This window comes from Papio anubis, chromosome 9, assembly GCF_008728515.1.
Source record: "Papio anubis isolate 15944 chromosome 9, Panubis1.0, whole genome shotgun sequence".
NCBI lineage: Eukaryota > Metazoa > Chordata > Mammalia > Primates > Cercopithecidae > Papio > Papio anubis.
In genome coordinates, this window is record NC_044984.1 from 7892162 (window position 1) to 7915989 (window position 23828).

General features: G+C 45.2%; 1 protein-coding gene across 1 annotated transcript; it reads left to right on the forward strand.

Moving 5' to 3' along the window:
- Positions 1-10422: 10422 nt before the first annotated feature.
- Positions 10423-11373, forward strand: NANOGNB (NANOG neighbor homeobox). Its single transcript, XM_031650236.1, has one exon. The coding sequence runs from the start codon at positions 10679-10681 to the stop codon at positions 11006-11008; it is 330 nt and encodes a 109-aa protein (XP_031506096.1). The 5' UTR covers positions 10423-10678; the 3' UTR covers positions 11009-11373.
- Positions 11374-23828: the final 12455 nt, after the last annotated feature.

The window sequence follows — 23828 nt, forward strand, 5'->3', positions numbered from 1 at the left end:
AGCCTGGGCGACAGAGGGAGACTCCATCTCAAAAAACAAACCGAAAAACAAAAACAAAAGAAAAAAGAGGTCGAGGTGTGCAGATCACAATGTCAGGAGTTCGAGACCAGCCTGACCAAAATGGTGAAAACCCCATCTCTACTAAAAACACAAAAATTAGCCAGGCATAGTGGCACATACCTGTAATCCCAGCTACTCAGGAGGCTGAGGCAGGAGAATCGCTTGAACCTGGGAGGCAGAGGCTGCAGTGACCCGAGATCATGCCACTGCACTCCAGCCTGGGCAACAGAGTGAGACTGTCTCAAAAAAAAAAAAAAAGATTTAAAATAATTTAATGTAAATAATGGAGTCAGCTGGGCCTGGTGGCTCATGCCTGTAATCCCACCACTTTGGGAGGCCGAGGCGGGTGGATCACCTGAGGTCAGGAGTTCAAGACCAGCCTGGGCAATATGGAGAAACCCTGTCTCTACTAAAAATACAAAAATTAGCTGGGCGTGTTTGCGCGTACCAGTAGTCCCAGCTACTCGGAAGAGTAAGGCAGGAGAATCACTTGAACCCAGAAGGTGAAGGTTGCAGTGAGCCAAGATCACACAACTGCACTTCAGCCTGGGTGACAGAGTGAGACTCTGTCTCATAAATAAATAAATAAAAATAAAATAATGGGCTGGGCAGCTGTGGCTCACGCCTGTAACCCCAGCACTTTGGGAGGCCAAGGCAGGCAGATCACCTGATGTCAGGAATTCGAGACCAGCCTGGCCAACATGGTGAAACCCTGTCTCTACTAAAAATACAAAAATTACCCAGTTGTGGTAGCAGGTGTCTATAGTCCCAGCTACTCGGGAGGGTGAGGCAGGAAAATCGCTTCAACCTGGGAGGTGGAGGTTGCAGTGAGCAAAGATCGCGCCATTGCACTCCAGCCTGGGGGACAAGAAAGGAGACTTCGTCTCAAAATAATAATAATAATAATAATAATGGAGTCAGGAGTTTCACTGTGATGCCCAGGCTGTTCTTGAACTCCTGAGTTCAAATAATTCTTATGCCTTGGCCTCCCAAAATGCTAGGATTATAGGTGTGAGACACCTCACCCGACTAAGTAGCATTTTCATAAAATATTTATTTATGTATTTATTTGTTTTTACGACGGAGTCTCACTCTCTGGTGGCTCTATCTCGGCTCACTGCAACCTCCACCTCTCAGGTTCAAGCGATTGTCCTGCCTCAGCCTCCAAGTAGCTGGGATTATAAGCATGTACCACCACACAAGCTAAGTTTTGTATTTTTAGTAGAAATGGAGTTTTACCATGTTGGCCAGGCTGGTCTTGAACTTCTGACCGTAAATGATCTGCCCACCTTGACCTCTCAAAGTGCTAGGATTACAGGCATAAACCACCATGCCCAGTCCTACATTTTTTTTTTTCCTGTCTCTCCACTGTATTTTGGAAAGCATTTTCTTATCAGTATATCTCACTATTTCAGACACTCTGCGACACGTAAATTGAACATTTTTCATATGGCTATTTGAATTTTTTTTTTTTCATGGCTCCAAAAATAGATGTCAGGAAATATGGTCTTTTTGTGGATTTCCTTTTGTGGATTACCACTGGGTGCTCCTATTTGTGGGCCACATCCAAGAGATGGATGACATCTACCTTATCTGGTCAGTCATCTCTGTAACCTCCCTACCAAGAACTAATTGGTCTTTAAATCTCTTCAATGCAATGCATTCTCCACTCTAAAGTTTGTTTCATCACTTACAATCCTTCAATGGTGTTCAATGGTCTTAAATTTTTTGTTTGTTTTGAAACGGAGTTTTTGCTCTTGTCGCCCAGGCTGGAGTGCAATGGTGCAATCTCAGCTCACCACAATCTCCGCCTAATGGGTTCAAGTGATTCTCCTGCCTCAGCCTCCCTAGTAGCTGGAATTATAGGTGCGTGCCACCACACCTGGCTAATTTTTGTATTTTTAATAGAGACGAATTTCACCATGTTGGCCAGGCTGGTCTCAAACTCCTGACCTTACATGATCCACCTGCCTCAGCCTCCCAAAGTGCTGGGATTACAGATGTGAGCCACCGTGCCCGGGGTCTTAAGTATTTAGTACAAAATCTTTAGCCTGATTTGGAAAATCCTTCAGCCTCCTGTATGGTCTCCAGTATCGAACAGCTTTAGTTAAGTCTCCAATTTAAGGTTTACCTGATCACAACACAGATTAACACAACTCCCTGGTAGCTCCTATTTTACCCTTGGCCTTAAATTCAGAAGCCATAAATGTCTCATTAAATACTGACTCAAGCCTCATCTCTGGCCATGGCTCACATATATACTGAATAACAACATTGAAATGTAAAATGTAAAAGTAAAGTTGTCCTTACCGGGCGAGGTGGCTCATGCCTGTAATCCCAGCATTTTGGGAGGTTAAGGCAGGCAGATCACCTGAGGTCAGGAGTTCGAGACCAGCCTGGCTAACACGATGAAACCCCATTTCTACTAAAAATACAAAAAATTAGCCAGGGCATTGTGGCACAGGCCTGTAATCCCAGCTATTTGAGAGGCTGAGGCAGGAGAATCCCTTGAACCTGGGAGGCGGAGGTTGCAGGGAGCCGAGATCGCGACATTGCACTTCAGCTTGCGCAACAAGAGCAAAACTCTGTCTTAAAAAAAAAAAAAGGGTTGTCCTTTACTCCTATTATGTTCCCTTCCCAGAAATAATTGCTGTTGTCATCTCCTCGCAATATCTTTTCAGTATTCTACTTGCTCATTCAACAAATGTTGAGCACCTACTATGTGTTCTTGTTACTGAGCATGGAGAACCAAATAAAACTAAAAGCTCTGCATTCAACAAGCTCATCTTTCTTCTTGTTCTTTTTTTTTTTTTTTTTTTGAGATGGAGTCTTGCTGTGTCACCAGGCTGGAGTTCAGTGACGCGATCTCTGCTCACTGCAACCTCCGCCTCCAGGGTTCAAGCAATTCTCCTGCCTCAGCCTCCCGAGTAGCTGAGACTACCAGTGCATGCCACTACACCCGGCTCATTTTTTGTATTTTTTAGTAGAGACGGGGTTTCACCATGTTTGCCAGGATGATCTCGAACTCCAGACCTTGTGATCCACCCACCTTGACCTCCCAAAGTGCTAGAATTACAGGCATGAGCTACCATGCCCAGCCAACAAGTTCATCTGCTCATCTTTGTAGAGAGGCAAACAGAAGAAAAAACAAGTAACATATGGTATGGAAGATGGTGTGAGTAATATAGAAAAAAACTAATCAGAGAATGGGAACAAGGAGTGTGGGAGAAAGGGTGCTTGCTTTCTGAATGCAGAATTCTACGAAGGCCTTGAGGATGAGTAGCTTTCAAGAGTAACCTGAAGAAGGGAAGGGATAAAATTATTTTATTTGGAGGAAGAGTTTTTTTGGCAGAGCAAATAGCAAATGCAAAGGCTTAAGCTGGGACCAGGCTTGGCTTGTTTACTGAAAAGCTAGGGGATGCGGCACTGTTGAATGAAGGGAAGCACTGGTAGAAGTCAGAAAGGTGGCAAGGGTGCCGGGCACAGTGGCTCACACCTGTAATCCCAACATTTTGGGAGGCTGAGGCAGGCAATCATCTGAGGTCGGGAGTTCGAGACCAGCCTGGCCAACATGGAGAGACCCCCACTCCATCTCTAGTAAAAATACAAAATTAGACAGGTGTGGTGGCCCATGCCTGTAATCCCAGCTACTATGGAGGATGAGGCAGGAGAATTGCTTGAACCCGTGAAGTGGAGGCTATGGTGGGCTGGGATGGCGCCTTTGCACTCCAGCCCGGCAACATGAGTGAAACTTATTCAAAAAAAAAAATGCAGGCAGGACCAACCTGGTGACATTTTTTTGACGGAGTCTCACTAGGTCTGGTGCTGAGTGCAGTGCTGATCTCGCTCTGCCTGCAAGCCCGGCCCCAGGTTCAGGCCATTCTCCCGCCTCAGCCTCCGGAAGTAGCTGGGACTACAGGCTCGCCACCACGCACCGGGTTAGTTTTTGCATTTTATAGACGGGTTTCACCATGTTAGCCAGGGATGTCTCTCATCTCCTGACCTGATCTCACTCGGGCCGCCTCCCAAAGTGCTGGATTACAGGCTTGAGCCACTGCACACGCCTATTTTTTAATTTATTTATTATTATTATACTGTAACTTGTGGGCACAGCATACCGCAGGTTTGTTACATATGTATACTTGTGCCTTGTTGGTGTGCTGCACCCATCAACTCATCATTTACATCAGGTATAACTCCCAATGCAATCCCTCCCTCCCCCTCCCCCATGATAGTCCGTGTGTGATGTTCCCCTTCCCTGAGTCCAAGTGATCTTACTTGTTCAAGGTTCCCACCTAAGGGAGTGAGAACATGTGTTTGGTTTTCTGTTCTTGTGATAGTTTGCTAAGAATGATGGATTCCAGCTGCATCCATGTCCCTACAAAGGACACAAACTCATCCTTTTTTATGGCTGCATAGTATTCCATGGTGTATATGTGCCACATTTTCTTAATCCAATCTCCTACAGGACATTTTAAACCCTTATGAGGTCCTCAGCTTTTACGTTGAGGGAGGAAGCCATTCAGATTTCCAGCCAGAGAATGCTATGATCTGATGATCTGATTTGCGCTTTTTCCTTTTTTTTTCTTTTTTTTTTTTTTACATAGAGTCTCTCTCTGTCGCCAGGCTGCAGTGCAGTGGCGGTGGCGTGATCTCAACTCACTGCAACTTCTGCCTGGGGGTTTAAACGATTCTCTTGCCTCAGCCTCCCTAGTAGCTGGGACCACAGGCGCATGCCACCATGCTCAGCTAATTTTTGTATTTTTAGTACAGACGGGGTTTCACCATGTTGGCCTGAATGGTCTCAATCTCCTGACCTCGTGATCTGCCCACCTCGGCCTCCCAAAGTGCTGGGATTACAGGCATGAGCCACCGGACCCAGCCTACATATTTTTCTTTTTTCTTTGGAGACAGAGTCTCACTATTGCCCAAGCTGGTGTGCAGTGACATAATGTCAGCTCACAGCTCACTGCAACCTCTGCCACCGGGTTGAAGTGATTCTCATGCCTCAGCCTCCCAAGGAGCTGGGACTACAGGCTCACACCACCACGCCCAGCTAATTTCTGTATTTTTAGTATAGATGGGGTTTCACCATGTTGGTCAGGCTGGTCTCGAACTTCTGACCTCAGGTGATCTGCCCGCCTCAGACTCCCAAAGTGGTCAGATTTCAGATTACAGGCATGAGTCACCGCTCCAGGCACCTTTTCTTTTTTTTTTCAAGACGGAGTTTTGCTCTTGTCACCCAGGGTGGAGTGCAGTGACGTGATCTCAGCTCACCGCAACCTCCGCCTCCCAAGTTCAAGCGATTCTCCTGCCTCAGCCTCCTGAGTAGCTGGGATTACAGGCATGCGTCACCACGTCCAGCTAATTTTTGTATTTATGGTGGAGACAGAGTTTCACCATGTTGGCCAGGCTGTTCTCAAACTCCTGACTTCAGGTGATCAGCCTGCGTCAGCCTCCCAAAGTACTGGGATTATAGGCATGAGCCACCACATCTGGCTTTTTTTTTTTTTTTTTGAGATGCAGTGTCATTCTATCACCCAGGCTGGAGTACAGTGGCATGATCTCGGTTCACTGCAGCCTCCACCGCCCGGTTTCAAGGGATTATCCTACCTTAGCCTCCCAGGTAGCTGGGATTATAAGCGTTCGCCACCACGCCCAGCTCATTTTTGTATTTACAGTAAAGACGAGGTTTCACCATGTTGGCCAGGGTGGTCTCAAACTTCTGACCCTAATGCGATCTCACCCTCACTGCCTCCCAAAATTTGGGGGGATTACAGGTGTAAGCCACCACACCCGCGATCGGCATCAGCCTCTTTTCTGCTATGTTGGAAATAAATTTTGGGGTGGGATGGACGAAAACAGAAGCAGATTGAGTTATGAGATAAACATATCAGTTGAGAGATGATGACGGTAAGAAGTGGCAGTTGTCTGGATATATTTTAAAGGAAGAAAAGCAAGATTTTCTTGATGACAGATTCAGTTGAGCTATGAGAAAGGGAACAAAGATAGCACCCTGCTGTTTTTGACCTTCAAAAACACCAAGCAGATGGGATATTTACTAAGGCACCAGAGGCCTGAGAGTAATAGCGCCGAAGGAGCCATAAACTGAGTTTGGGAATTTTAAGTTCAATTCACATAACTTATTAGACATCCAAGCAGAAATACTGAATCAGGAGTTTGACATACAAGCCTGGAAATAAACATTTGAGTAATTCCGGGGTCGTGGCTGTGGCTCAAACCTGTAATCCCAGCACTTTGGGAGCCTGGTGGTGACCCGCCATATGTCAGAGATCGAAGACCATCCTACAATGGCGTGGTGAAACCCCGCCTCTACTAAAATACAAAATAGCCAGGCGAGGGTGGCGGCGCGAGTCCTGCGTTGGCTACCGAGGCCGGAGGCGGAGAATGCGAAACTCGAGGCGGAGTTTTGCAGTGAGCCGAGACGCCGCACGTACCCAGCCTGGCGACAGCGACCCCGCCCAAAAAAAAAAAAAAAAAGAAAGTAATCTCCCTTTAGGCAGCATTAAAACTGTGAGAGCAAGCGCCAAAATTCAAGCCTGTAATCCCAGCACCTCGGGGAGGTCATGAGCGGATCACGAATGCAGATCAGACCATTCCGGGCCATCAACACGGTGAAACCCCGGCCTCTCTACCAAAATAACAATACAAAAACTAGCCGGGCTGGGCGGTGCTCTGCGGTCCCCAGCTACTCGGAGGTTGAGGCGGAGACAGGCGAACCCGGAGCTAGCTTGCAGCTGAGATCCGCCACCGCACTCCAGCCTGCGCCACAGAGCCAGACTCAGTCTCAAAAACAAAAAAAAAAAAAACTGTGAGACTAGGATGGTCTGGGATTAGAGCCATGCAAGAGATAAGAGGTGAAGAGATTTAACCTTGAATGCCGGGTGCCAGTCAGAAAGCAGTAGCGGAAAGAGGAGCAACAAAGAAAACCTTGAAAGAGCAGCCGATGACTTTGAGGAAGCCCCAGGAAAGGTGATGTTCGCGGCAAGTGGAGAAGGTAAACTTTTTCTGTAGAGAGATCCTGATACTCAGTTCCCCTGATCCTTCACGTAAGTAAGATGGGGACAGGCCGGGCACAGTGGCTCACACCTGAAATCTCAGCACTTTGGGAGGCCAAGGGGGGCAGATTGCTTGAGGTCAGGAGTTGACCATCCTGGCCAAGATGATGAAACCCCGTCTCCACCAAAAATATAACAATTAGCCGGGCTTGGTGAGGCACGCCTGTAGTCCCAGCTATTCAGGAAGCTGAGGCAAGAGAATCCTTTGAGCCCAGAAGGCGGAGGTTGTGGTGAGCTGAGATTGAGCCACTGCACTCCAGTCTGGACTTCAGAGTGAGACTGTGTCTCAAAGAAACAAAACAAAACAAACAAACAAAACAAAACAAAACAAACCCACTATCCCACCACCATGATACCCTTAGAAGAAAATGGGGATTGGAAATTGGCCATTTGATTTCTTTTCTCTCTTTTTTTGTTTTTTTTTGTTTGTTTGTTTGTTTTGTTTTGTTTTGTTTTGTTTTCTTGAGTCACAGTCTTGTTCTGTTGCCCAGGCTGGAGTGCAGTAGCACAATCTCGACTAACTGTGACCTCCCCCTCCTGGGGTTCAAAAGAGCACGTCCGACTAATTTTTTGTATTTTTGTATTTTTAGTAGAGACAGGGTTTTACCATGTTGGCCAGGCTGGTCCTGAACTCCTGACCTCAAGTGGTCCTCCCACTTCGGCCTCCCAAAGTGCTGCGATTACAGGAGTGACCCTCCATGCCTGGCCTTTGTTTTGTTGTTGTTTGTTTGTTTGTTTTGAGACTGAGTCTTGCTCTGTTGCCCAGGCTAGAGCACAGTGGGGCGATCTCGGCTCACTGCAACTTTCACCACCCGGGTTCAAGCAATTCTCCTGCCTCAACCTCTCCATTATCCTGCCTCAACCTCTCACGTAGCTGGGACTACAGGCGTGCGCCACCAAGCCTAGTTAATTTTTGTATTTTTAGTAGAGACAGGATTTCGCCATGTTGGCCAAGCTGGTCTCAAACTCCCGGCCTCAGGTGATTCACCTGCCTTGGCCTACCAAAATGCTGGGATTACAGGCAGGAACCACTGTGCCTGGTGGCCATTTTAATTTTTTGCAATGTCAAGGTCATTAATGTCTGACTCTGAAGAGGAATGTGTGGAAGTGGATGTGAAAGCCTGATTGGAGAATATTCAAGAGAGAATGAGGGGAGAAAAATCACCAACAGGCAAAGAACACAGACAGAGAACTCTAAAATTTTCTTACACTTGATCACATTCTGTAAAAGAAATTGAGAAGAGGAGTGGTAGCAATAGAAGGGTGTGGGTTACAAGAGGGAATTTTTTTTTCCCCTAACAAAAGAAAACTTGTGGCCTGGTGTGGTGGCTCACGCCTGTAATCCCAGCACTTTGGAATGCCAAGGCGGACAGATCACTCAAGCTGACGATTTCGAGACCAACAACAGCACAGTTTACTGCCACACCACCTCACCCACCGCCGTCTCTTAAAAATACATAAATTATTTTTTTAAAAGAAAATTTATAACAATTAGCAGACACTCCGAATTTTATCCCACCCTAATCTCTGATAATCACTAATTTACTTTCTGTCTCTATAGATTTGCCTAGGCTGGACATTTTATATAAGCAGAATCATACAATATATGACTTTTTGCATTTTGACTTCTTTCATTTAATTTGTTTTCCTTTTTCTTTTTTTTTTTTTTCCGGTGTGGCAGGGTCTTGCTCTGTCACCCAGGTGGGAGTGCAGTGTCGTGATCAGGACTCACTGCAGCCTCAACCTCCTGGGCTCAAGTGATCCTCTCACCTCATTTTTTTATTTTTTGAGGGGAAGAGATCTCACTATGTTGCCCAGGCTGGTTTCGAACTCCTGGGCTCAAGCAATCCACCCACCTCGGCCTCCCAAAGTGCTGGGATTACAGGCATGAGTCCCCACACCCGGGCCCCACTTAGCTTGTTTTTGATATTCATCTATGTTGAGCATGAATCAGTATTTTATTTCTTTTTTGTGGCTGACAGTGTACTGTATGGATATAATACATTTTGTTTAAAGGGTGCAATTGCTGTGTCATATGGTACCTGTTTAAATTTTAGAGAAACAGTCTTTTCTGCCTCTATTGAGATGATTGCATTTTTTTTCCTTTATTCTATTCATATGATGTATTACATTGATTTTCCTATTTTGAACTAATCACACATTTCTAGAATAAATCCTACTTGGTTATGGTGCATAATGCTTTTACTATGTTGCTGGATTTTGGATTGCTAGCATTTCGTTGAAGTTTTTGCCTCCATATTCATAAGGGACATTAATCTATAGTTTTTTTCGGGGGATATCTGTCTGGTTTGAGTATCAGTGGTCTTTAATGTGGCAACTTGGGTAGGCTATAGACCCCAGTTATTCAATCAAACACTAGGTGCTACTGGCATATTTATTTATTTTCTTTTGAGACAGTGTCTTGCTGTGTTACCCAGGCTGGAGTGCAGTGGCGGGGCTGGGATTACAGGCATGAGCCATCACCACGCCAGGCCTTGCTACTGGCATTTTTAGATGTGATTAAAATCCGTATTAATTGTCTTTGAGTAAAAGGGATTATAATTTGAGAAAGCCTAATGCAATCAGTTAAGGCTTTAAGAGGAATTCTGCCTAGGGAGAGCAGCTTCATCTCACACTGAAGGGTTCCAGCCATCTTTTCCGACTTGCCAAGACAGTTCCAAGATTGCATAAGCCAATTCCCTACAATGAATTTCTTCTTCTTCTTTTTTTTTTTTTTTTTTTTTTTTGCCTGTTTGTTGCCCAGGCTGGGAGAGCAATGCACAATCTCGCTCACTGCAACTCCACCCACCGGTTCAAGTAATTCTCCTGCCTCAGCTTCCAAGTGAAGTGGGATTACAGGTGCCTCTCCACCATGCCTGGCTACTTTGAGATGGGGTCTTGCTCTGTCACCAGGCTGGAGTGCAGTGGCACAATCTCAGCTCACTGCAACCTCTGCCTCCTTGGTTCAAACAATTCTCTTGCCTCAGCCTCCCAAGTAACTGGGACTACAGGTACACGCCATCACGCCCAGCTAATTTTTATATTTTTAGTAGAGACAGGGTTTCACCATGTTGGCCAGGCTGGTCTTGAATTCCTGACCTCAGGTGATCCACCTGCCTCAGCCTCCCAAAGTGCTGGGATTACAGGCATGAGCCACCGCCTCCCGGGTTAAAGCGATTCTGCTGCCTCAGCACCCCGAGTAGCTGGGACTACAGGCGCATGCCACCATGCCCAGCTAATTTTTGTATTTTTAGTAGAGATGGGTTTTCACCATTTTGGCCAAGATGGTCTCAATCTCCCGATATCGTGATCCGCCCGCCTCAGCCTCCCAAAGTGCTGGGATTACAGGCATGAGCCACCGCACCTGGCCTCAAATTCACTTTTTCTTTGCTCTGTGTTTTTCACCAATGTACAACACTGCTAACTTAGGAAAATCAAACATAGTCTCACATGGAAGATTGTTGACTATGCTCTGAAAGTCAAATTTGGCTGCAGCTTTATTTTATTCCACAGGTTTTTTTATACAGAAACGACCAGCTATGTCTTATGATCAAAATCCAGAACAATCAACTGGAAATTACAGTGAAGATGAACAAAACGGAAAGCAGAAATGGAGAGAAGGAGGAAGAGAAGCAGGCAGAAAGAGAGAGCGAGAAAAAGAAGAAGAAAATGAGAAGGAGCTGGAAGATGAACCGGAAAATAAAAGGAAAAGGGAAAATGAGAAACACAAACAGTATCCCGAGAAAAGATTAGTCAGCAAATCCCTCATGGACACTCTCTGGGCAAAGTTTAAGTTAAACAGGTGCCCCACAATACAAGAGAGTCTCTCACTCTCGTTTGAATTTGACATGACACATAAACAGGTATGACGACGTTAATAGACACTTCTTCATTGATAGACAGAGTCACTTGTATGGTGCTATTACTCACATAGATCAATATTTTTATTACTGTATTAATCACCTCCCACACCTCATTTTTTGCAGATAAGTCAATGGTTTTGTAAAAAGAGAAAGAAATATAATAAAGAAATGTCCAAGAGAAAGCATAAGAAAAAACATACGAGGTAAGAAAGTGTTTCTTGTAAAATAAAAGGAAGTAGAAGGAATATATTGACTTCCGGAGATGGTTTGTGTTTCCATCATTATTGGGTATGCCCATAAACTTTTTTTTCTTTTCTTCTTTTCTTTTTTTAGAGATGGAGTTTCGCTCCTGTTACGCAGGCTGGAGTGCAATGGCGCCATCTCGGCTCACCACACCCTCTGCCTCCCAGGTTCAAGTCATTCTCCTGCCTCAGCCTTGCAAGTAGCTGGGATTACAGGCACGCGCCACCACGCCCAGCTAATTTTGTATTTTTAGTAGAGATAGGGTTTCACCATGTTGGTCAGGCTGGTCTTGAACTACTGACCTCATGATCCGCCCGCCTCGGCCTCCCTAAGTGCTGGGATTACAGGCATGAGCCACCGTGCCCGGCCAACTTTTTTCTTTTCTTTTCTTTTCTTTTTTTAGAGATGGAGTTTCGCTCCTGTTACCCAGGCTGGAGTGCAATGGCGCCATCTCAGCTCACCACACCCTCTGCCTCCCAGGTTCAAGCCATTGTCCTGCCTCAGCCTCACAAGTAGCTGGGATTACAGGCATGTGCCACCACGCCTGGCTACTTTTGTATTTTTAGTAGAGACAGGGTTTATCCATGTTGGCCAGGCTGGTCTCGAACTCCCGACCTCAGGTGATGCACCTGCCTCGGCCTCCCAAAGTGCTGGGATTGCGGGCGTGAGCCACCGCGCCCGGCCCATTTAGAGTCTTTCAAGAGCATTTTGATAAATGGGACAAAGAGGGAAGTGAAGACAAGAAGATGACACCAATGGACATGAGAATGACAGATATAATAAGTTAGAGGTCAAATAAGAGTATGGAAAATGATTGATAAAGGAACTTCAGATCATAATTATCTGCCACTACCCTGGTCACCCCCCAGATTTCATCAAAGATTTTGATATTGAAATGGCTTTCATAATTCATATGAGAAACCATCTGACACCCACCCAAGTCTTAGAGTTCTTTTTTTTTTTTTTTTTTTTTTTTGAGACGGAGTCTCGCTCTGTCGCCCAGGCTGGAGTGCAGTGGCCGGATCTCAGCTCACTGCAAGCTCCGCCGCCCAAGTTTAGGCCATTCTCCTGCCTCAGCCTCCCGAGTAGCTGGGACTACAGGCGCCCGCCACCTCGCCCGGCTAGTTTTTTGTATTTTTTAGTAGAGACGGGGTTTCACCATGTTAGCCAGGATGGTCTCGATCTCCTGACCTCGTGATCCGCCCGTCTCGGCCTCCCAAAGTGCTGGGATTACAGGGTTGAGCCACCGCGCCCGGCCGAGTTCTTGAACTTTGTGAGGCTCACTGACCTTCACCCCTTTACAGCCAACATCTAGACCTTGTTATCTGGTATATCTCCCACCAGAAATCTCCAACGCCAAAATTCCCTTCCCTAACTTTTCTCTGTTATTTTGGCTATTTCATACTTCAGTGCCACCTTATAGAGAGTTTAGGCTTTGATGCCACTGTTTGTTCTGATCTAGTAGGACCCTTCTGGCCTCATTCAGTTCTCTAAAGTCTGGACTAGGTGATTAATAACCTGAATCATTATCTCACCAACATCCTCGATTCCCTCCATTCTCTTGCCCATTTGTCCTTTTGCACACCTGTCAACAATGTTAGCCTTTTGTGAGTATCCAAATACTCCTATACCAGTGTGGTTGGTAAACTTCAGTTTTTTAAAAATCAGAGGCCAGGCACAGTGGCTCCTGACTGTAATCCCCGCACTTTGGGAGGCCGAGGCATGAGGCCAGGAGTTCAAGGCCAGCCTGGCCAATATGGTGAAACCCGCCTCTACTGAAAATACAAAAATTAGCCGGGCGTGGTGGCTCAGGTCTGTAATCCCAGCACTTTGGGAGGCCGAGGTGGGCGGATCATGAGGTCAGGAGATCGAGACCATCCTGACTAACACAGGTGAAACCCCGTCTCTACTAAAAATACAAAAAAAAATTAGTCGGGCGTGGTGGTGGGTGCCTGTAGTCCCAGCTACTCAGGGAGGCTGAGGCAGGAGAATGGCGTGAACCCCGGAGGCGGAGCTTGCAGTGAGCCGAGATTGTGCCACTGCACTCCAGCCTGGGCAACAAAGCGAGACTCTTTGTCTCAAAAAAAAAAAAAAAATAGCTGGGTGTGGTGGCGCCTGCCTGTAGCCCCAGCTACTCAAGAGGCTGAGGCAGGAGAATCGCTTGAACCCAGGAGGCAGAGGTTGCAGTGAGCCGAGATTGGGCCACTGCACTCCACCCTGGCAACCAGAGCAAAACTTGGTCTCAAAAAAAAGTAGAAATAAAAATAAAAGGGCCGGGCGCGGTGGCTCAAGCCTGTAATCCCAGCACTTTGGGGGGCCGAAACAGGTGGATCACGAGGTCAGGATATCGAGACCATCCTGGCTAACACGGTGAAACCCCGTCTCTACTAAAAAATACAAAAAACTAGCTGGGCGAGGTGGCGGGCGCCTGTAGTCCCAGCTACTTGGGAGCCTGAAGCAGGAGAACGGCGTGAACCCGGGAGGCGGAGCTTGCAGTGAGCTGAGATCCGGCCACTGCACTCCAGCCTGGGCCACAGAGCGAGACTCCGTCTCAAAAAAAAAAAAAAGAAATAAAAATAAAAAAAAGAGCCGGGTGCGGGTGACTCATGCCTGTAATCCCAGCACTTTGGGAGGCCGAGGCGGGTGGATCACTTGAGGTTAGGGGTTTGAGACCAGCCAGGCCAACATGGTGAAACCCTGTCTCTACTAAAAATACAAAAATTATTCCGGCATGGTGGCGCATGCCTGTAATCCCAGCTATTCTGGAGGCTGATGCAGGAGAATCGCTTGAACCTAGGAGGTGGAGGTTGCAGTGAGCCAAGATTGCGCCACTGTACTCCAGCCTGGGTGATACAGTGAGACTCCATCTCGAAATAAAATAAGATAAATAAAAATCAGAAAAGAAAGACAAAATAAAGCTTATTATTATTATTATTATTATTTTTTCATTTGAGACAGGGTCTCACTCTGTACCCGAGGCTGGAGTGCAGTGACACAATCATGGCTCACTGCAGCCTTGACCTCCCAGGCTCAAACAATCCTCCCACCTCAGCCTCCTGAGTAGCTGGGACCACAGGCACATGCCACCTCATCTGGCTAATTTTTGTATTTTTTGGAGAGATGGGGTTTTGCCATGTAGCCCAGACTGGTCTCAAACTCCTGGATTCAAATTGTCTGCCCGCTTTGGCCTCCCAAAGCGCTAGGATTACATGCATGAGCCACCATGCCCGGCCTCAAATCGGGTTTTCTTGTTGACTATGTTGATGCCTCAGGGATAAGATGGAGTCAAAGATGAGGTCAGGGTTTCCGTTACACATATTTGATAATTCAAAATAGTAGTTTTGTATTAAAGGCTCTTTTAGGCCAGGCACGGTGGCTCATGCCTTTAATCCCAGTATTTTGGGAGGCCAAGGCAGGAAGATCGCTTGAGGCCAGGAGTTTGAGACCAGCCTGGGCAACTAGTGAGACCCAGTCTCTCCAAAAACAAATAATCCAGCCGTGGTGATGCATGTCTGTGGTCCCCAGTACTTGGGAGGCTGAGGTGGGAGGATCGCTTGAGCCTGAGAGGTGGAGGCTACAGTTGGCCCTGATTTCACCACCACTGCACTCTAGCCTGGGTGACAGAGCAAGACCCTGTCTCAAAAATACATACATAAATAGGCCAGGCACGGTGGCTCACACCTGTAATCCCAGCACTTTGGAGGCTGAGGTGGGCGAATCACAAGGTCAGGAGTTCAAGACCAGCCTGGCCAACATGGTGAAACGCCATCTCTACTAAAAATACAAAAAATTGGCTGGGCGTAGTGGCGGGCGCCTGTAATCCTAGCTACTCGAGAGGCTGAGGCAGGAGAATCACTTGAACCTGGGAGGCAGAGGTTGCAGTGAGCTGAGATCACGCCACTGCACTCCAGCCTGGGTGACAGTGCAAGACTCCATCTCAAAAAAAAAAAAAGAAAAATACATACATAAATAAATAAAATCCCTAGATGTGGAATTATAGAGTTAAAGCATATAATTTTTAAAAAATAATTTTCCATGTAGCACTATAAAATGGATTTCACAACTTATTCTCTTACTAATAATATGTGAAATTGTTTTTTACTGTATCATAATTCTAATAATCATTGACCATATCAGCTAAGTTTCTTGAAAGAAGACCTTTTGTCTACCAGATGTCCCCAACAAGTAGACAGTAGGTTTGGCTATATCAAAATCACCTGAGAAGTTTAAGAAAACAAACAACCACAACAAAAAACTTCCTCTCACTGACAGGTGGGAATTGAACAATGAGAACACTTGGACACAGGAAGGGGAACATCACGCACCGGGGCCTGTTGTGGAGGTCGGGGGAGGGTGGAGGGATAGCATTAGGAGATACATTTAATGTAAATGACAAGTTAACGGGTACAGCACATCACATGGCACATGTATACGTGTATAACAAACCTGCACATTGTGCACATGTACCCTAGAACTTAAAGTATAATTAAAAAACAAAAAACAAAAAACTTCCCCAATTGATGATGATGTGTAACCAAGGTAGGAACCACAAATTTACATTCACAATCCCTGCTTTCTCACATCTTGTTTACTTAAATCCATTGAAAGCTAACATTGGGCTGGGCACAGTGGCTCACGCCTGTAATCCCAGCACTTTGGGAGACCCAGGCAGTGGATCATGAGGTCAGGAGTTCAAGACCAGCCTGGCCAACATAGTGAAACCCCGTCTCTACTAAAAATACAAAAATTAGCCGGGCATGGTGGTACGTGCCTGTAGTCCCAGCTGTTCAGGAGGCTGAGGCAGGAGAATCACTTGGACCCGGGAGGCAGAGGTTGCAGTGAGCCAAGATCGCGCCACTGCACTCCAGCCTGGGCAACAGAGTGAGACTTTGTCTCAAAAAAAAAAAAAAAGGGGCCGGGCGCGGTGGCTCAAGCCTGTAATCCCAGCACTTTGGGAGGCCGAGACGGGTGGATCACGAGGTCAGGAGATCGAGACCATCCTGGCTAACACGGTGAAACCCCGTCTCTACTAAAAAAAATACAAAAAAAAAAACTAGCCGGGCGAGGTGGCGGGCGCCTGTAGTCCCAGCTACTTGGGAGGCTGAGGCAGGAGAATGGCGTGAACCCGGGAGGCGGAGCTTGCAGTGAGCTGAGATCCGGCCACTGTACTCCAGCCTGGGCGGCAGAGCGAGACTCCGTCTCAAAAAAAAAAAAAAAAAAAAAAAGGAAAGCTAACATTGACTGCAGCTTTGTACTGAAACGGTTCTGGCAAAGGTAATCAATGAATCAATGACTTTTATATTGCCAAATCCAATTGACACTTTTCCATCCTTAACTTTCCAGCTCACTATCTCTGGTATTCCCGTTCCAGTTTTTCAATCTATCTTTCACCTTCCACTCCCTATGACAGAAGTTTATATTCTGTTATCTAACATGACAATTCCTTCCTTCCTTATATTATTTCTTCAAATTCACCTTGCAAAGCCACAGCCCTTTTTAAACTCTCCACTCATTTCACATTTCACCTGAGCAGTTAAACATGAAACACGACAACGCTGGCTGGTTTCCTGTTAAATGTATGATCACAACCCTCAAGTGAACCCTCACTATTGCCTTACAAACCTAGTACATTTCCCGAAGCCATTCATTCTCCACTTCCACCCCTTTTCTCTCTTCCAATGTTCAACATCTCTTCTCTTTTCACTCTTGGCTGATGACCTCTTTTATATCTTTTATAGAATTGAAGCGAAGCAAGGAAAAACTCTTCATCCTCCCAGCACCAGTTATACCAACTGGCTCGTCTGTACCTGTATATATTCTACTTGCCTTACCTTTTTTTTGAGACAATTTCACTCTAATTGCCCAGGCTGGAGTGCAATGGCATGATCTCAGCTCACTGCAACATCCACCTCCCGGGATCAAGGGACTCTCCTGCCTCAGGCTCCCAAGTGACTGGGATTACAGGCATGCATTATCACACCTGGCTAATTTTGTATTTTTAGTAGAGATAGGGTTTCACCATGTTGGTCAGGCTGGTCTCGAACTCCTGACCTCAGGTGATCCACCCACCTGGGCCTCCCAAAGTGCTGGGATTACAGGTGCGAGCCACCGCGCCCGGCCCTCCCTCCCTCCCTTAAAGCATTCCCCACCATTCCAGCTGTGGCACATTTCTTGGCTTCTCAGTCATCATGTAACTATTCCTCAGCATCATTTGGAACAATGATGTTCCAAATCATTGGAAGGAAAGAAGGAATGGACATTCATTCTTTCTTGATGTTCTCTTTTTTCTTTTTTTTTCCTTCGTTTTTTCTTGAGACAGTCTTTCACTGTCATCACTGCCAAGGGCAGGTACACCACGGCACACTGCAGCCTTGACTTCCTCAGGCTCAGATGATTCTCCCACCTCAGCCTCCCCAAGTAGCTTGGGACTACAGGCAACACGCCACCACACTGGGCAGGGGCCTTTGGAAAACAGTATGCTGAGAAGGATAGGGCTCAAGGATAGCACTCAACTGAACTTTTAATGAACCCCGTGAGGCTGCCAAGAAGGTGTGGGTGATACAGTGAATATAGAAACAAGGCCTCTGAGAAGGTTATGTGTGGAAAAGAGTTTGTCGGCATTGCATTCTTCTGCTGACGCAGGTTTTTGAGACGGAGTTCTGCCGTCAGCTTCAGGCTGGGAGGCAGAAAGTGGCTGGATCTTCTAGCTCACTGCAAGTCTCCGCTTCTCTCCCGGTTCATCACGTCATATCTCCCGCCTCAGCCTCCGGTAGTTGGGACTATAGATGCCTCAGCCACACCGCTACCGGCTAGTTTTTGTATTTTTAGTAGAGACGGGTTTCACCAGGCAGCTTGTGAGGATGGTCCTGACTCTGACTAGATCCTCACCAGGTCTGCCTCCTAAAGTGCTGGGATTACAGGCTTCTTGAGCCACCGCCACCGCCTGACGCGTGCGTGGAGGTTTATGGAGGAGCAGAAGAAGTGAGGCTGGAGGGTTTCAGAGCAGGCCGCCTCATGCTCCCTGTGTCTTTTGTCTTTGTGTGTTCTTCATTCTCCACTGACCCCGGAAGTGCCCCAGCAAGTGGGCGATGCTGGCGAGCAGGGTCAGGTATGGGTGAGTAGGGAGAAGGCAAAGGGGAACCCCAGATGGGTGGCACCAGATATTGTTACAGCACCTTCTAAGCTTACTACAGGGGAATTGTATTCTCTGGTATCTCCCCAGAATATTTATATTGCTCTCTGACCTGTTACACAACGGTGGGAGAGGAAGAAGAAAAAGACTTTGGGCTTTTGCATGCATGCATGGCTCAAGCCTGTAATCCCAGTGACTTTTAGAGGCCAGACGGGCGGATCAACAGGTCAGGAGATCGGTGAGACCAACCTGGCTAACACAATGAAACCCCTGCCTCTAACACATACAAAAATTAGCCGGGTTTACATGGCGCCTGTAGTCCTGAAGTACTGGAGGCTTGGAGGCAGGAGAATGGCTTGAACTGGAGTGGAGCTTGCGCGTGAGTCAGATTGGCCACTGCACTCCAGCCTGGGCGATATGGTTTAAGACCCGTCTCAAAAAGAAAAGACTAGAAGTGATTGTTTGCCCATGTTGAAAATAAACATTGTTATACTGGTTTCAGTATCAGATCAGCGGCATTGAATCGTGAATGGTTAGGTAGAAAAACTCAGTTTAGAGCTCCAGTTAGGGATATTATGCCCCCGCACTGTGGGACTGTAACTCTACTACCAGACATTAGAGTTACTTGAGACTGATTCGAGTGGTTGCAATGAAACACAGGAGGAAAGGTACTGAGGATTTAAAAATAAAATAAATACAGTAAAGGAATCTGAAATGGAGCCCATTGTAGGTAGCAAAAGGGGGAGAAGAGTGCTCAGCCTTTTCCTTCCTTCTATGGTACCATATGCAGGTATATGGAAATGCTTCAAGGCCACATTACAGATATATTCTTCTAATTCAATTCTTGGCGAGCTTTCCTCTCATTTCTTTCTTTTTCTTCTTCTGCCCTGTTAAAAGATGATTTTTCCAGAGCCTCCAATCCCCTCGCCACAGGTTTCCATATCTTTGCCTTTTGTTTTGGCAAAGCTGAAGCCCCTGTTTACATCAGACATTTTTAAATTTATACTAACACCTGTTTAATACATGTTTTTCGAGACGAGTTCCCGCCTGTCGCCTAAGTTGGAGTACACAGGTCGGATCTCAGCCTACTGCAAGCCTGCGCTGAGTTTTCATTTATTCTCCTGCCTCTAGCCTCCCGAGTAGCTGGGACTACAGCTTCACTCCTCACCTGCTAAGGCTTTTTAGATGGTAGAGACGGGCTCAACGCAGCCAGCTGTGGATGACCTCCATCTCCTGGACCTCGCGTGATCCACCCGTCTGCCCGCCTCCCAAAGTGCTGGGATTGGCAGTGGCTTGGAGCCAACGCCCGCCCTGTTTAATATGTTAAACCAGTGTATATGCATATCTTATTGTTTGTTAAAATATTATGAGCATTTAATAGTCATCAAATAAACACATTAATATTAATCATTAATACAATATAGTATTAATAACCCCAGCTAGGAATTATATAGGGGTGCATAGGGTTCCACTAATTTACACTCCAAACAGAAGTTGAGTATTCAGCTGTTTAACAGACACTGGCCTTCTTGATATTTTCTGTGTTTTTAAATTTTTAAATCCATTGTATTGTAGTGTAATGATTTCAATTTGGTACACACATATTATTACTTTTTGGTGACGGAGTCTCGCTGTGTCGTCTAGGCTGAGCGCAGTGGCAATCGGCTCACTGCAAAGCTCCGCCTCACCCGGTTCACGCATTTATTCTCCCCGCCTTTCAGCCTCCGGTGGTTGGATCATAGGCGCCCGCCCCACCACTCGGGTTAGTTTTTGTATTTTTAGTAGAGACGGGGTTTCACCTGTCATTAGCTGTATGCCCTTCGACCGACTCGTGGATCCACCGCCGCCTCGGCCTCCCAAAGTGCTGGGATTACAGGTTGCTTGAGCCACCGCTACCGGGCCATTCTCTTATGATAATATATTTCCAGAGAACATACATGACATATAGGTTTGCTGTCATTTCGTTCTGCTACTTTGTTAGCGGGTTATTTGCTCTTTCTTATTAATATGTTGAGATTCTTTTTATATTTTAGATAGAGACATATATATTATATATATTTTTAGATCTGAGTCTGGTTTGCCGCCTCAGGCTGGAGGCGGTGGCCGGATCTCAGTTTACTGCCTCCTGCCTCTGGTTCATTTATTTCCTGCTCTAGCTTCCCGAAATAGTTGGGATCTACAGGCGTCAACACCACTGCCTGGCTTGTTTGTATTTTTATAGAGACCTGGTTTAATTTTATTAGCTGGTGATGGTCTCGATTCTCCTGACCTTGATCCGCCTCCGCCCGCCTCCTAAAGTGCTGGGATTAAGTAGGTTTGAGCTTACTGCTACCGGTCGAAGTTATATTATATTCTTTAATTAAAAATTTATGATGGATCTGTTTCCCAATTATCGGTGCTTTTTGTTCTAATGCTTAGTTTTCTAAATGGTATACACAACCAATTTAACGCCCATAAATTGTAATTTTAAAAAGAAAATGAAAGCGCGATGCATTTAACTATGGATCTCAATCTCCTTTTATCCTTGGTCTTCTTGATGTTTTTCATCAGAGAATTTGATGATCTCGGTAGACTGAAGATTCTTTAAAGGCTTTTCCTTGATCGCTCTATGGTTGGCACTGGCACAGCCGGTAAAACGAACAAGGCGCGCCAAGGTATAGGCTAGGAAAAATATTATTATGTGTAGTGATCCTGGACCCAATTGAGGAACAACCACAGGCACGCAGCCAATATGCTACTCTGTAATGCTCAGGCCGGTTTAGATGATGTTGCTGGCTTTTAAGCCAAATCAAGACTTTATTTACAACAAAGAAGGTAGAGATAATAGGAAAATCTTCCCTTCCTCTGTGAAGATTTTAAGAGGCACAAATGAAAACAATATCTAGATTTCGAGTCTGCCTCAAAGATGCTTGGTCTTCAAAATTGTGGTGCTGGCCTCTTAAGCTCAAAAATTTGTTATAAACATTGTCTCTTTAAAAATGCTTATGCTGACTGTTAAAAATTATAACTTCATAGTAAAGGCCAATGCAGTTTCAATTTAGATGTAAATGAGTATTAAAACTTAAAGTTAAAAAGTGTTGGAGGGGGCCATTTATGATGCTTAATTATTATTGGAGCTATTCAGCTCAAAGTAGAAATAACAAACAAGGTGTTTGTTGCAGTGGTAAACCCAGACATTTCAAAAAGAATGCTCTGCAAAATCGGAATACTTTTTATCCCCAAGGTGCAGAAAGCTGCCTTCAGAGGTGTACGCTAAAATGTTGTAGTAAAGCACCATTACTGGACAAATAAATGTCATTTCAAACTGATAAAAGTGGAAATTTTACTGTCTCCTCCCCAAGTAGGTCAGGGGAGCCGGGCCCACAGGTTTAAATCAACAATTTATGTCACTAGGTCTGAAAGTGAAGTTATGTCAAATAGTCTTTACAAAAATGAGAAACATAAGAAAGGAAAGTGGAATGTATAAACGAACTAGTTCTTTTTGTAATAAACAGACTCAAACTAGTCAAAGGACCAAAAATACAAGATCAGCATGACTCTGAAGGATGGGAGGATGGTGGTTTGCACTTGTTACATTAAAGAGCCAAAATTACTATCTATTATTTTAATAATAATAATAGGACACATAGTTACAGAGCATACTGAGTACTTACTATGTAAATACACACTAGAAAAATCTTTCACTTGCATTTAGTTCTTCCAACATCTCCTGCTACTTAAATTGTCGTGGGCGCTGTGGCTCAGTTTCCTGTAATCCCAGCACTTTTGGGAGGCCGAGGCGGGTGGATCACGAGGTCAGAGATCGAGGCCCATCCTACAATATTATGGTGAAACCCCCTCACTTAAAAATACAAAACTAGCTTGGCTGCAGGCGGCCAGCCTGCAGTCCCAGCTGTTACTCGGAGTGGGGCTGAGGTGGCAGGAGAATGGCGTGAACCTGAGAGGCGTGAGCTTGGTAGTGAGCCGAGATCGCAAGGCCACTGCACTCCAGCCTGGGTGGGATACAGCTGCCGTAGACTCTGTCTCAAAAAGACTGACAAATTTATAATTATTACTATTTTAGACAGGAAATGAGTTAAGAGACAAGTTTATAAATGGTCCAAGGTCATGAGTTGGTTATATTTTGAAAATATGACTTTCTGTCCCCAGAGCTTACATGCTTAACCCTTTCCCTCAGACTCACTTAGAAGTAAAGTACAAAATGGTAGTCACCTCTTCAGCTAATCGGAGAAAGGTAAACACAACTAAGTAAAAAGTTGTGACCACCAGATCCAATCCCACTTCTGGGCATCCATTTAAATTACAGTATCATAGTGTTTTGAAAACCAAACTACAGAGTATTCAGTCCACCATCTTTGGCAAAAGCAGATATTTATTGAATAGTAAGTCATTTAACTGGACTTCTTGGTACCTGTAATTACCCTTATTTTGTTTCTACAAATATTTGTAATTGACTAAATCTAAGCCATACATCCAGGTGCGTGTGAGCAATGAATGCCTAACATTAAGGGAATGAATCAAGTCCTTAAGGATCCCACACCTTAATTCAGTTTCTCAGTTTTATAGGTGGCAATCAACTACAGAGCTGCTGCCATCCTTAGTTGCTGAGCCTCACAGCCTTTATACACTTTGTTCCCAATAGATGAGTATATAAATTAGCTATTAGAGAGTGTGGCCCTTTTGGGTCAAAGGACATGTTGTTACTGCTAATAAAAGTCTTATTATGTTCAAGTCTCAATAATTAGTATGCCTAGAGGTAGGGGAACGCATTCTCATGGGAGGATTTCAGTAGCAATACAGAAAAACTGTTTGGGGGAAAACTTTAGTTTCTAACTGCTCTTATAAAACCAGTGCATATTAATGGAATAAAGTTTTAAAGGGTTAATTGATATGGGGGTGAATATGTCTATTATCTTTTGTTTTAAACTAGAGGCTCATACAATAGGAAAAAGACAAGTTGCAGTTATAGGCACTCACTGGCTTGGGTGCTGCTTCGTGTGGTTTATCAAGACGAGAACCTTAACCCGTCGGTCCTAAAGGTCAACAAGGTCAATAAGTGTTTTTATTTTATATTTGTCCCCATTGGGTATTAATTTTGGGAAGATCTTTCACAAATAATTTGTTATGCTTTTTAAACATTCTCATATTTCCTCAGTCACAAAAATAAGATGTTCAAATGGCCATAATCCTTTAACCCATAGCCACCACTCCTATTTATGTGAAACAAGGACCATTATTTAAAGAAATATTTAGGACTCTAAAAGAGGTCAAAAACAAATGGCCTAGATAGAATATAAAGCACATATTTCCTGCAGGCATGGAATTCCCGCCTGTCTTGTCTTAAAACTATAAATGTTTACATTAAAACCTAGGGAAAGTTTACAGCCTGGTCTTCTCTCCTCCTAATCCCAAGTTCTTATCCCACAAAGTTAAAAATTAATGGTCATAGGT

Coding starts and splice junctions, on each gene's coding strand:
- NANOGNB (XM_031650236.1), top strand. CDS start 10,679: ATGTCTTATGATCAAAATCCAGAACAATCAACTGGAAATTACAGTGAA.